Raw genomic sequence first — 14,981 nt, 5'->3', positions numbered from 1 at the left:
AAAACTTCAACATATGTTAACGTTTAACAAATATAAAAAGTGACGGAATTATAACTGTTAAGAAATCATCATATTGACGTTGCATTGTTGTTCATATTTATTTCCCGTTGTTTCTACTCCGGCAGATATGGTGCTGTGTTTAAAGACAGTTGCATTTAAGCGGAGCTTGACAGCTCAATAGGTTTCTCACTTGCCTTTAAATTAAGCCAGTTCGTCAATTAAACTCTTCATGAATACGCGAACGATATGTAACTCTGGTGCTGTATAAAGGCCTCCTTATCCCATCTCCTTCGTGTGGGTTGCACGACTATGCTTCACCACGACGGCCAGTGAGGGTTGGGTGTGGTAGAGGGGCCCAACGTTCGCTTCAGAGGTCATTCACACCGTCGGTAACATGGCCGTGGGTAGGAACGAAACCGGCTGGGCGCACCAACGATTTCGTTCAATGAATAAATATCCATCATTGCGTGAGCCCAGAGGGTTTTTTTGGTGAAGAGAGACAGAAATGGCCGGGCATGCTCACGTACCCCGAGCTTCATGCATCTGTGTCTGTTCCAGAGCCCAACGCCAAACGCTACGATCCAGGATTCCCTAGCGGCCCTGGCGTCGCTGCCTCTATCGTCAGCATGGAGGGGACATGCCTGAGCTGTGTCAAGTACCTCATGGTGTTCTTCAACGCCCTTATCTTTGTAAGTCACAACCCTCATGTCTGCACAGGCTTTTTAAGCACGTAAGCTTCCAAATACCTGGGCTTAGCAGTAACACCTCCTGCTGTCCATAATCCTTTTGAAGTTTCCTTATGGTTTCAAGTAAATCAGCTGGCAGGTCATGTGTTAACATTACCTCCCATTTTTACGTTTACGATGGATCGTATAGTGCTAATGTCCTGTGGCTTGAGCGGTGTACTTGAACAGAATTTATGTCTCATTGACCTTGCTCCAAAGGCATTTAAGAAGTTTCTGAAATTGTTTTTGTTTTACGAGTAACTGTTTAGAGAAGAGCTGATCGTGACCTGAGCAACAACAACAACAACATAAATCCCTCTCCTTGCGGAACTGTTTATCTCTTTAAACGAAGTTTCTATGAACGGCAGAAGACAAAAATGGGTTGTTGTTTTTTTACCGACTGCCACTCAACTTCACCCAGAACCTTGGTGCAGCCTACACCAAGCTAACAACAGCACAGAAACACACAAATCCCAAATGACGAATTTTAAAAATAGTTCCCCCTCCACCAGCCTCACTCCCAACTAATAATATTTGCAGTCCTGGAATACCACGGAGCTGCTGGCGAGCATTCCTGGCTGCCAGTCTCTGGGTGTCTGCAATCCGCTAATTGAATCCCGTCTGACAGCTGGCGGGGCTCTGCCTGGTCACGGTGGGCGTGTGGGCAGTGGCGGACCCTGGCGGGGTCGCGGAGGTCGTCTCCTCCCATCATCCCTTGCTGCTGAGGAGTGTGCACGTGATTTTGGCCGTGGGGGCCGTGTTTCTGCTGCTGGGGCTCCTGGGCTGCTGCGGAGCTCTCTGTGAGAGCCGGAGGACGCTCACTTTCGTGAGTATTTGCGTGCGCGTGTGTGCGTGCGTGTGTGTGTGCGTGTGTGCGTGCGTGTGTGCGTGTGTGCGTGTGTGCGTGCGTGTGTGCGTGTGTGTGTGCGTGTGTGTGTGTGTGCGTGTGTGTGTGTGTGCGTGTGTGTGTGTGTGCATGTGTGCGTGCGTGTGCGTGCGTGTGTGCGTGTGTGCGTGGGCGGGAGAGTGGGGAGCGATAGTGTAGCGGTTAGCGCGCTGCACTGTGAACCCGGCAATCCGGGTTCAATTCCCGCTCACGGCCAACACCAGTGACAATTATCTGAACCGGTCCTGGGCCTCCCCTAGGTCGACTCAGCCTCAAATGAGTATCTGGTGCAGTGTGTAAACATCGCCACTGGGGAGACAAAGGCGGTCGGGCGTGGTGCTGGCCACCCACCCCCTCGTGTACCGTTCCGACCTTCATAGGTGCTCGCTAACAGCACTTGCCCCTACAGTCTGTTAAGGCTATATGGGGGATCTTTGTCTTGTGTGCGGGAGAGCGAGTGGCAAGTGGACACCTCTCCCGAATGGCTGGGTATTTTAAAGTATGCGCTCTGGTGTTTATTTATGTGCCACCTTTTGCACTGAATCTCAACTCGTATCTTCCGCCATGCCACTGTTGAATTATTCACAGGCATCGGTCATTACGCTGGTCACTGGGGGTTGCCACCTGCCTTGGTTTTTCCAGAGTCGTCCCCCTTTTTGAGGTAGTTGCCTTTGGAAATGTGTAAGTCTTCCCGGGACACTACAAGCCCCATTTTATGTCAGTTGCATAATAACACACCCCTGAAGACAATGCATATGCATGCAGTTGCCCCCTCTTCTGCTATTGTCAGTTATTCCTCTTCCCACGATAGGTAATTGGTTTTTTTTTTAACTCAGAGGTGGCAACCTGACGTATAACTAAATTACCAAAAGCTAGGTGCAAGGACGAGGGATACGCCAAATATCAGCAAAGATAAATTCAATTTCCGAAATTAAAGTTTGTGCTTTGGAAGGGAGCGGCCTGATCCGGAGAGTGGGCAAAAAATGTTCCATGACGAAGATGGACAGCTCCACAAACACCGCCTCACTGCCATCTGCGAGTCGCAAAGTGGTACATTTTGAGAGAAATATCAGAGATCGTCCAACAGTGCGTGTTTGGAGCAATTCGAAGACAGATTGCATGCCATTCATCCACTGAATTCCATTGTCCCCTTTCTAGTTCCCTTCTTGCCCATGTCTTTGTGTCGCAACTCGTAAGTCAATGGCCAGGTCTGATGGACCAAGCACAGGAAGCTGAACGGATGTCTCAAATGCCTCCACTGAACTTAAACCGAGAGGTTCACACCGGTTCACAAATGTGATCCACGGTCTGCTTATGATTACCATCGTTGCATGCCACCGGGATTTCTCTGACTTTCTACTATATTTGGTGGCTACATCTGGAAGTGGGTGCTACGGATTATTCGATTTAGAGGGGAAGCATTGTTTTGAAGGCAGGTCTTAATCCAGTGGGTTACGTTAAGATGAGACATTTCATTGTTTCATCTCGCACCCTGCTGTTACACCATGTCCACGATGAGACAATAAATGCATGTATGTATGTTGAACTTCTCGCACGTAGCCAACCGTGCTAATAGGAGGTGTGGGGAGGGGGGAGGACAATAAACTAAACACAAAAAGCAGTTCTAAAGAAATAATTTTTCAATTTAGAATGGCTCATGTTGCATCCTGATGCCACACCATTTACACTTTAACATATGCCTGTGTATCAGAGTAGTCGACATTTTGCAGCTATTTTAAAATGTAACCATTCGTAAAACTACGAAAGGATTAGGGATGAGAGCCGTTGGCACTTTGATCTCCACTGCGTTGCCAACCGCTGTGCATGATTGTTTTCCTGGCTGCATTTATGAACCTGAAGTCCTTGAGTCACAATCCGGTATTGAAGTAGAATTGTCACGCTTGAAACAAATTTGCTGCCTTGGCAGACGGAAGATCGCTCTCTCTCTCTCTCTGCTCTTAGAGAGCGTTTCGCCGTGCTATTAGACGATTCCACCATATGTTCTCCAGGATGTAAGATGAGCTCTTTATGAGGCTGCACGTAATGGAATAAGAGAGAATGTCAAGGATTGCTAGGGACTTCATAGGCTCTGTTATGAGTTTCTAATTAAACCTCTTTACACGTATCAAATGTGTGTACTGAGCAGTTGCCATTTGTGACTAATAAATCGTTAAACACTCGACGTCTGAGCTCGCTACCTGATGAAGATCAAAGCGGTTTCAGAGAAACGTACGTTGATGTGGAATTCAGTCGTGAAATCTGTAAACGATATCTTTGTAAACGTGACAATCTTTGTCATGTGCTGGAGAGGTAACGACAAGAATACTGGCATAAAACGCGGAGACATTGACAATATTGTTGGTAAGGTATAATCTTACGAGCCACATTCACGTAACGTGATTCAATTTTTTTTAAAAACTCGCTGAGCAATTGAGTAGAGCATTTTGGATAATAAATAAATATATCTACTTCCATTCTGCATTTGCACATATGAACAACATTTTCTTTGAGTTCCGAGCCAACTGGTCCGCTGTTAACCAGAGAAAATTTCTAGAGGCGTGAAAATTCTGAACTGGTTTTACCCATCAGGTGCTCATCAGCGGCCAGGCTTCCGAAATAATTGCTGCCGCTTTACCGGACCTTATTTGGCAAGATCCCCGTCTCGCTACAACACGGGCCCAATAGAATGATAGGCTTTTAAAATATACCATGACAATACATTGGCAATCTAGTTGTACTCGGTTAGACGCATGATTTCGATTTAAAGCTTTCGTGACTGCAAGGATTCATCTTCTTTGGTTCTTTCGGTAAAGTCACGTAGAATGAGAATAAAATAACAAATTGATAAAATAAAATAACACAATAAAATTCTCACGACGTTTCGGCCACAACAAAAGCGGCCTTCATCTGATGATCGGCTCATCTGATGAAGGCCGCTTGTGTTGTGGCCGAAATGTCGTGAGAATTTTATTGTGTTATTTTATTTTATCAATTTATTATTTTATTCTCATTTCTACGTGACTTTACCGAAAGAACCAAAGAAGACGCATGATTGATTAGTTATTTTGAAGTTGTGCTGTATAGCTCTCCAATCTTTACTTTGGGGTGCACTGCATTGTTGTAAGGCATGACGCCCGACGTTTCGCTGCATGTACTGGTAGCTTATTCAGAAACTAAACTGTTGTCCTTCCCCCGCACCTCCGATTAGCACAGTTGGTTACGTGCGGTACGAAAGAAGTTCAACATACATACATATACACATCTCTCTCTGTGACCGTGTTCGCTGGTTCTGCCTCGGTGAGAAAAAAACGTGGGAGAGTGAATCATTGTTGACCTTTCTATTTTCAGCCACAACGATGCAAATGATTGGTCTGGTGCTTGTTTTCGGTTCCAGTTCTTCATTCTGCTGCTGATAATCTTCATGGTCGAGTTAGTTACGGCGATCGTGGCATTTGTTTTTCGAGAACAGGTACTGTACTCCAAAACCGTGGCTTCTATCCACCGCAAACACTGAACCCAGCCGCTTGTATTTTAGACACGAAGTGGATCGTTCCTGCTTTCCAACAGTGGCCAATGCAGCAAACTGTTTAAACAAAACACGATCCTCCATCCCCACCGAACTGTCGTTTATTTATTGCCATACAGGGACTCTTCTACTTACAAAACATTCGACTTACGAACTTCCAGAGATACGAACAAACCTGACAATATGTCCAGTTGCCTGTTCGGACCGAGAGTCGTAAGTTCAACCGCCACGCAATTGATGGCGGTAGTGGCATCTACATCTGTAGAAGATGAAGACCCAGTGGCATCTACATGTACAGAAAATGACACAACTTTTAAAGCCATTCCCCATGTTTAGTGTACATGCCGTACGACGTGTTTGGAATCGACAGGAGTAAAGTTGGACTTACGAACAAATCGACTTATGAACAGAGACCTCTGAAACCTAACTCGTTCGTAAGTAGGGGAGTCCTCTGTACTTATCCTGCCTGAGTGCTGCTGTGGAGTAATGGTTAACGCAACCGAATTTGCAATCCAGAGGTCATTGGTTCGACTCTCTGGCTTGCAACGTCAGTGGTCAAGTTTCTTAAAGCCAATGGTATAAAATGGGTCACACGCCCACAGTTAGTTGATCAGCAGGCCGCTTGTGGTGAGGTAAAGTATGGGTACCTCCACCCTCTATTTGAGGCCATTCTTACAGCAGGGCGCGTGACTAAAAAGTAGCGGGGCTGCACCTTTTCACGGTCACCTATTCTCAGAATGGAGGATTAGCTACATATTGTACGTGCTTCAATGACACATGTATTGCCTATTGCGATTTGCGTACCCAGTTTATTGAATGCCGGCTTCTTGAAAAAAGCTTCAAGTTTGTTTTTTTCTCTTACAACACGGGATAATTCTCATCGAAATTCAGAAAACACGATAAACTGTACGGTACATTAACTGGACATTTTCACAAATTAGTACCATCTAAAAATAGCAATGCTTTCAGACAAAAGCTCAACCCATTAGCCAATAACTTCCGCTCTAAAAAGTATAAACAAATATAAGAGGTCATGTCTTTAGCAATGCCCCTTTCTTCATGGGGGTGAGATGAAACGGTCCTGAGAGATTGAGTAGAACAATAGTTGGACACTGACACTATGCCATGGGACCCTGATAAACATAATTTTAGGGAGGAAAAACAACATCTATATTGACGGTTCTTAAATTGAAAGATCAACAGTTACCCTTTTCATTCGCAAACACTTACTCACATACACAGCCTTCAAAAAGCTTACAATATACGCATAAATGCATTAATATGAAGAATGTGTGTCAAGAATTGGTGACGCAATGTTTCCATCGGTAATTCCGTTTTGCTCGCTTCCCCCTTAACCCCGCCTCTGCGTAGTTAAACGAAGATTATTTTGCTCTCGAGCTCAAGATGCGCTATCAAGGAGACAACGCCACTGATGTTTTCTCAAGGTTTTGGAATTCAGCTATGAAGACGGTAAAGAGTAATTTTCTTATGGGACCTGTTTGTTGTTGTCAATGCCGTGCCCCTGGAACATCCGCCCATCCCCCGGTTTTTTTTGTTGTTTTTTTTGTGCCAGTTAAAAGGGTAAAACCTATTCCTATATCTTGTTACTGGCAAAGGAGGTCTCATAATGTACATGCTCACCCCGAGCCCTCAATACTCTGATAGTGTGCTGTTTTTTGAGTTGTACGCCTTTTGGCGTCTTCTGGTCCAACACCAGTGGAGACTAGGCTCTAAGAAAAGCTGTCTCGGGTGTGGACCAATCAAATTCAAGGACAGTGCATATTATTATCAGAGTTGTCTTTTTTGTTTGCATTTTGACTGCTTGTGTTGTGGTTATTGCAAACATGATGCCTTTAATAAAGGTGTCAGTTTTTGTGCCAGTTAAAAGGGTAAAACCTATTCCTAAATCGGACTTATTTAATTCATTTATAAAAACACTTTTATTAATTTATAGTTAGCGACTCGCTCACCTTTTTCTATTTTGTTGTTGCTGCTGTTGTATCGTTTGCTGTTGTAGAAACTCGCTGGCCCGCCAATACTGGACATCTGTGAAAAAAGAGCTTCATAGCTCATCAGATTCCTCCTCCAGTCTAAACAAAGATGCTGATTTTGATGTTGTAAACCTCCCTCCCTCCCTCCCTCCTGAACCCTCTTCCTCCTGACTCACTCACTCCCTCCCCACCCCCTTCGTCCTGAACCCCTCCCTCCCCCTGCCCCCACCACTGTCTCCCCACTGCATATCCAGTTCGGGTGCTGTGGGGTGCGAGGTCCCTCGGATTTTTGGGAAGGGACCCTCTTCTGGCAGCTGTCCTCGGGCAAGATTATTCCAGAGGCATGCTGCAAGGGAGACATTCACGAAGAGAGTCAGGCCACGATGGACAGGCTCAGATGCTTGCTGGGGGACCCCCGACATCGGAATGAGCAGGTATCTCCACAGGCACCTCCAGGGTGGAAGGGGAGGAGCGGAAGAGCCTGGCGGATATCTGTTACTTAACAAAACAAATCTCGGGATTGATTTTCAAGAGGACCTGCAGAACCGTGATGAATGGCTTTGCCGTGGGGAAACCATTTACCGAACAGTTGCTCGACATTTGAAGACGATGTTGATACTGGGATTATGACTCCTCGTGATGACATCGTCATAGTAATACGATTCAGAGCTACAAAACAGATGACGATATAAGTTTCGAAGTTTTGGAAATTAAGTGGAACGATTGTTAAATCTTGCAATTTTATCCGAATGAAGGGGAAGCAAGTGATTGGCTCCACAGCGCTGTGGAAGCTGGTGACCTAAGTTTGATTCCCGGCCATATTTAACACTGGAGTTGAGCGACTGAGACAACTGTAAATGGAGGTGGGGTGATGATTATTTTTACAGCATCTATTCCTTACCCTCAGATATTGTTATGTCTGGCAGGCGTGGTGGCGAAGTGGTGAGGGCGCTGCACTATGAACCTAGCGACCCACATTTCAACTCCTGGTCATGGCTAACATCAGGCCCACACTTCACCAACCCACAATAACCAGCATGGTACCAATCCCCTTGACCAGTGTGGCTTATGGGATCCTTTTTTGAGCTGTAGATTGACAAAGGGTAGTAAAATAATTATTGTTATTGATATGTCATACTCGGAATAATAGCAATCACTCCATTTTTAGAATTGCATAAAGACATTCATTTTGTAGTTCTTGAGGTTAATTTTCTTATGAATGTTTTAGGCATATGCTCTGTACGAATTATGGAATTATGTCCCTGCCCATTGTGTTAAAAAAAATACCACGTAAAATATAAAATACAGAAGAACAATTCAAAACACACTTTCATTCAAGTTCCTGTCAAGTACATTTTTTTCTATTGCTAAGTTTGTCACGTTTTTTTTCAATTTAACATTGGTATTTCAAGCATAGTAAATTCGTCTTTTATATTTTCCATACCTATTATAATGATTAACATTATTATTTATAGCATATTTCGTCCAATTGCATCTCAAAACTCTGTACAAATACCGCTTTCATATATCTTTGCTGTTCGCTATTAACAGGGCCTCAAAGTTTAGGTGGAGTGCTCTTACCAATGCTGCTAATCCAGCAGCAATTGTTTAACAAGCCTGGCTCTGCTATTAAGACCCAGACAGTTGAAACTGGTTCACGCTTTGCTCGCTTAAACAAAGGCTGCTTGATAACATTGGCCTGGAAAGCCAAATAGGCTGATTGAATACAAAATATTGTTTTTTTTTATTTAGATGTGGAGACTGGGTGGTAGTTATGCTTTACATGTTTTCTATTTATAATCTAGTGGGACGCTGTACAGATCCTAACGCAGTGTGGCTGCGCTAAGCTGTGAGCAGCTGCAAAAAGCACAGCGTAATGGTTTAATTGTTTCATTTCACTGACAGACATAGAACTGCTCTTCCTTAATGCCCCAAGGGTAGCAGTGATTTTTACGGAGCCCCACCAAGGGAGTGAGTTGGGACCTGTCAGCAAACCGGGTGGCAGATGGTCTCACGGTCAAGTATTCTTAGCGCGTAAAATGCACATACGATTTTAGTTTGCAGGTCTGCCGACGTAATGAAGCAAGATTAGCGACGAAACTAATTTCTGGTGGAAATGTTCCTTGACAGGGATGCTACACGAAAATTATGCAGTCCCTTCACAACTACATACTGACTGTGGGAGGAGTGGTCATAGGGTTACTCCTAATACAGGTATGAAATGCACAATTATACTCACTCAATGTGACGTCAATTTGTTTGTGTTGAGAATATTAATTCACTACACCATCCGATGTAATTTCTTCAGTAGCAGAACTTTACATTGAAGGTAATGGCACCCGTTAGTTGATCACAATGTTTACTGATAAATTTCGATTTAAAGCTTTCGTGACTGCAAGGATTCATCTTCTTTGGTTCTTTCGGTAAAGTCACGGAGAATGAGAATAAAATAATAAATTAATAAAATAAAATAACACAATAATATTCTCACGACGTTTCGGCCACAACACAAGAAGAAGGCCACTTGTGTTGTGGCCGAAACGTCGTGAGAATTTAATTGTGTTATTTTATTTTATTAATTTATTATTTTATTCTCATTCTACGTGACTTTACCGAAAGAACGAAAGAAAATGTTTACTGAATCTGTAGCGAGCATGTGCACTTCACAAGAACTCGCTGGCCCCACGATGTTTGATTTAACGCGTGCTTTCAATCACTTAATGCTAGCCACTGGAGATGTCCTTCTGTGACTATTGCCAGCCAATAGAACTCAACACGCCCATCAACCAGGGCCATATTATCCAATAGGCACAGTGAAAACTAAAGGGCCTACGAACAAAAAATGTTTAACAATGTTTTGTTGTTGTTTGTACGATAAAAATTTTTACCAAGATATATTCTTGAATAAATACATTCATATAGCTAGGATAGGCACAGTGTATATACTAAGAGGCAGATTCATGTCAATGTAAAAAAAAAAATCACGTGAGAGGAATTCACACCAGAGATTAATTTTTCGAGATGTTTTCACGTAAAAATTTGCAATGACATCTTCAAATGGTGTTTTTTGCACAATCTAATTCTCAATAGAGAGTAGTGCAAGGAAAGACAAGGCATTATCACTAAAGTTATCACTGAAGGCCTATGAAACGGAAGTGCCTAAGGCCTATAAGAACCTTAATCCGGCCATGTCGTCAACAACATTGCCAGCCCATGTGTCCTGACTTTTGGGCCACCCTGTATATAATTGGTGATATTTCTGGCAATGACCCTTCTCCACAGCACTTGCTATATGTTGCGCTATGAAGCAGGAGGGCAATTGCCCAAAATGTGGCCGCTTCAATATTTCTTTATTTTAAGGACACACACAGTGTTGGTGACGAGTGTACGTGCGTCAATTGGGCTTGTGCACCACTGCCAGCCAGCGCAGCAGCTCCAAATCCATTGCCACACGAGGATCACTCCGTCGGCTACCATATTTTTCAGTCAGCAAGCCCACCGTGCACAATATTTCCGATGAATGAACGGTGAAGTAGGTCAACGTAATGTCCAGAAATAAATTGAGACTGCGGATAATTGTAATGCCTTGTTCTCAAAACATCGCCCGCTATTATGCACAAAGCCATTAAGGATTGGCAATCAAGGTCACGTTTTGTTCGGTACGATGAAATTTCATCTTACGCCTGCATCCCCCTTTTCCTCCAGGGCTGTAATTAAAAGAAAATGCTCAATTGAAACCACCCCACGGAATTCTAATACCATCCTGTGTGCACACATTGCAGTTGAGAGGAAACAATTCCACCGATTGCTTGGCTCAATACGTCCTTGAGGAATCAATTTTTGCAATCCATTCCGGAATTGTTTCTCTCGTTATATTTCTCTTCTATGATGATATTTTTACATCAGCTGTCAAAGCCCACTGAGTTATTAGCTCTTTATCAGAGGCGACCTGGCCACACGTGATAGCTCATTGCAGCGGCTTATATCATCATCACGTGGGACTTTCAAGCAGCAGCGAAGTAATGTCAACACGTGTTTCTAAATTTTAGAGAGGCAAAACCGGACGAGAGGTATTAAAATCCATGCAACCACGGGGTAAAACACGCAAACTCCAAATGAACAACAGGCATTAAATGTTTATACAAGTTTCCGTTCATTACGAAATGAACACATTGTTCGATGGCACACATTTAGTAAGCTTATTAAAATCAAACTTTAGGTCACATATATGGTTTATACCCAATATATAACAAATGTAGAGCAATTCAATATTATTATTTTTAAATGTAAAATGTCAAATATACAACAAATATAACTTTCAGTGTAGCTTACTGGAAATGTAGTTATATGTCGATGAAAAAGTATACTCAAAGTATACTCCCTAACCTTTCAAATTGTTAATGTATGATTTTCTGTTGCTAAAATGTTCGCCTAATGCCAATGTTGATATCAGGTTTACGATGTTGTTTATATTTCATATTGCTTTGCATCACGTGTCTCCCCCAGGCCCTCCTTGGGTTTCATATTATACACAAAAATCATCAATAACACAGTGGTGTTTTTTGTCTCTCTCTTCAACAGCTGCTTGCCATGTCCTTCACCCTGTGTCTTTTCCGAAGAATGATATGATTCATTTCGTCCGACAACCAAATTTATTCATTATTATCATCATCATCAGAAATCCCGAGAACCTACGACTCCTCTTTAAAAACTAAAAACTCCAGGGAAGCTAACGTTCTTCCGACGTTTAGCGGTGCGTGTTGACGTGGACAGTTTCCCACCACGCCTAATTGTACATCTGTAACATACAAATTGCAATTTATGATTTCACTTATGAAGGAGATGGAAACGTCTCGCGCTAATGATCATCTTTTCTACGCAGCACGTGTACATATTTACTGTAATGTATGGTGTGTCTTAATTTTTGCTATTACGTGTTTCTTATGAAATCAAAATGTAAAACCTAAACAATTATTGTCGACGTAGTGGAGAGATAGCAGCTTGCTGTGGAAAATGAGACATCTGCCATTTATTAAGAATGCCGTCTATCAGTGTATGTGGTGAATACGTTTGTTACAAATATCTTGTAGCTGCTATTACTTTTGTATACTGTGTAATTATTCCCCCCCATTAATCCTGCCATTAAACGAAGCGATTTAACTCCGGAGCTCTCAGTAAATGAATCCATATATGTGCACTAAGTGTGAGCAATGTGTTCAAGACAAGTATTATTATTATTCCGTAACAACTGGGTTGTTAATGTTTATACATTTTTACAAAATTTTGATTACACCACAAAACTAAAATGCACAGCTGGTGTAGATTTCATGAATCTTGTTTAAACGTTCATGATAAATCTATTCTGTACCCTTCACAGGAAAACTAAAGTGCATTGCTTTAAAAAATAATAATAAATTTGTCCATACTCAGCCTATGCATTGAAGACATTGTTTAGATTTTCCGCTTTGCAATACACGCAGTGTGTGCTCCTTGGATAGAATGTGAGCTAGCTAGGGGTGCAGACGTTGCGGGCGTCTTGTGTCTCCGCAATACCCCCCCCCTCCCCCACGTGTTTACATTGGACTAAGAGACAAGGGGTTGGAAACCTTTTAACGAAGAAGGAGCCATTTTTTATTTGTGTTTTTTTTTAGTTTTTGACCAAAGTAGCCCAAGAGGCTTGCATCACACGCAGAGCTACTTGTGCACGTGCACAAACATGGCAGGTTATACGACAGATGACAAACATTCCGACTGAAATCAACAAAATAGGTGACTGAATAAACTGCGGCCATTTAGTTGTTGTCGCCCATCATGAGGCCTCCGTTGCAAGTACCAAAATATACGAATAGGGGGTTTTTCCCCTTTTTTTCTGGCAACAAAACTGACACCTTTTGCAAGGTATGTTTACATTAACCACAATGCTTGCAGTCAAAATGCAAACAAAAAAATACTCTGATAATTTATGCATTGTCCTTGAAACTCATTGGTCCACACCGGAGACAGCTTTTTGTTGTCCCCCCTTCAGATATTCTCTATTAATACAATTTGACCTTTGTACATTTTGGTGTCACCAAGACATTTCCATAGTGCCGTTTCTTTTCATACATTTTTTTAATATAATGTTTGCGTTAAATAGTGTTTAAGATTTGTTTTTTTTTTCAACAAACGGCTGCCCACAAGGTGGCAGCAAAAGAGCCGCAAGGAGCAGCCAGGGGTTTGAAAGCCAAAGAGGCATCACATGTGGCTCTGGAGACGCAGGCCGCCGAGCCCTGGACGAGGAGACGGGTTTCTGAACACGGGGCGATAGCAGTGCCGGATGATCCTCGTAGCAAAAGTAGCTGCTACATGTGTAGCGGCTACGAGCCCCGCACTTTCAAGGAGGGCCCCGCGCTAAATGTTTTCAAGCTATCAATTCCGGTTCAGTGATTCTGCACTTGCTCTATTACTATAGTACTATACTGCCTTCAACTTTTATGAACGACTGGGATTTTAAGGTTCGGGATTTATCGTATTTTCTGGATGTACAGTAAATTAAAAAATATAGTGACTTTACTATGCAAGTAAAAAAATGTGTGTTTTCATAGTTTTATTGAATAAGGGCCCCTTTATAACATATGCTACAGGCCCCGCACTAGCTTAATCCGGCACTGGGCGATGATACAGGGACTCCTCTACTCAAGAACATTCGACTTACAAACTTTCAAAGATACGAACAAACCTGTCCGTATGTCAAGTTGCCTGTTCAGACCGAGGGTCGTACGTTCAACTGCCGTGCAATAGACGGCAGTGGTGACAGAACGTGAAGAACCACTGGCATGTACATCTACAGGAGATTGCACAACTTTTAAAGCTATTTCCGTGTTTAGTGTACATGCCGTAAAAATATGTTTGGAATCGGCAGGAGTTAAGTTGGACTTACGAAGAGACTTCTGAAACCTAACGCGTTCGTAAGTAGAGGAGGCCCTGTACTCTAGCACGGCGGTTTATATTCTTCCAATTAACAACCTGCCACGGGCTGCTGTGTCCATAATTATTCATAATGTGACAGATATTTGGAGAAAAGTTTTACGTCAATTATACTTTCTACAAACTCGTGTTTGCACGTTACTGGTTCAAATTACTTGAACTTTTCTCTATGACCCAAATACAACACGTTTAATAATAATAATTATAAAAAAAATTGTTGAAAAAATCATGCACAGGCACCAAGGTAACTGTACCTAACACCATTGCAATCCATATGCTTAGCTCTTTCGGTAAAGTCACGTTGAAGGGAAACAATAAAATAATAAAATATATATAAACAATAAAAATTCTTACGACGTTTCGACCATAACACAAACGGTCGTCATCACCTGATGACAATAAAATAATAAAATTTATATAAAACAATAAAAATTATCACGACGTTTCGACCATAACAGGTGATGACGACCGTTTGTGTTATGGTCGAAACGTCGTGAGAATTTTTATTGTTTTATATATATTATTATTTTATTGTTTCCCTTCAACGTGACTTTACCGAAAGGGCTAAGAATATGAATTACTGCAGTCACGAAAGCTTTAAATAAAAACCATTGCAATCATTGAAGACTTGGTCCAACAGAGACTGAATCCAGATATACCAACTTTGGTAAGGCACTGCCTTACCAACACTTACTTCACCTGGCATGGTACATTCTACAAACAAAATTAGGGTACCCCAATGGGTTCTCCCTTATCGCCAGTGGTAGCAAATGTTTTCATGGAGAAATTTAAAACAGATGCCATCCAGACATCCACCCTACGTCCTTCCTCGTGAAAGAGATATGTAGATGACACGTTCGTCATCTGGCCACATGGCCTGCCAGCAC

At 42.5% G+C, this 14,981-nt stretch overlaps 1 protein-coding gene across 1 annotated transcript in view; it reads left to right on the top strand.

The window, feature by feature from the left end:
• LOC116945548 (tetraspanin-18) overlaps positions 1-12,557 on the top strand; it is a 176,333-nt gene extending 163,776 nt beyond the window's left edge. The window contains exons 4-10 of the mRNA XM_032959948.2: positions 559-689; positions 1,354-1,551; positions 5,006-5,080; positions 6,509-6,607; positions 7,383-7,562; positions 9,259-9,342; positions 11,710-12,557. Of these exons, the coding sequence (XP_032815839.2) occupies positions 559-689; positions 1,354-1,551; positions 5,006-5,080; positions 6,509-6,607; positions 7,383-7,562; positions 9,259-9,342; positions 11,710-11,757 (815 nt within the window). The 3' untranslated portion in view covers positions 11,758-12,557. The remainder of the gene's footprint in view (positions 1-558; positions 690-1,353; positions 1,552-5,005; positions 5,081-6,508; positions 6,608-7,382; positions 7,563-9,258; positions 9,343-11,709) is intronic.
• The last annotated feature ends 2,424 nt before the right edge of the window (positions 12,558-14,981 follow it).

The sequence above is a fragment of the Petromyzon marinus genome, chromosome 24, assembly GCF_048934315.1.
Source record: "Petromyzon marinus isolate PM22_M1 ecotype Great Lakes invasive population chromosome 24, UKy_Petmar_22M1.pri1.0, whole genome shotgun sequence".
Classification (NCBI taxonomy): Eukaryota; Metazoa; Chordata; class Hyperoartia; order Petromyzontiformes; family Petromyzontidae; genus Petromyzon; species Petromyzon marinus.
The sequence above is the reverse complement of the archived record's forward strand: the minus strand, read 5'-3'. Positions and strand labels throughout refer to the sequence as shown.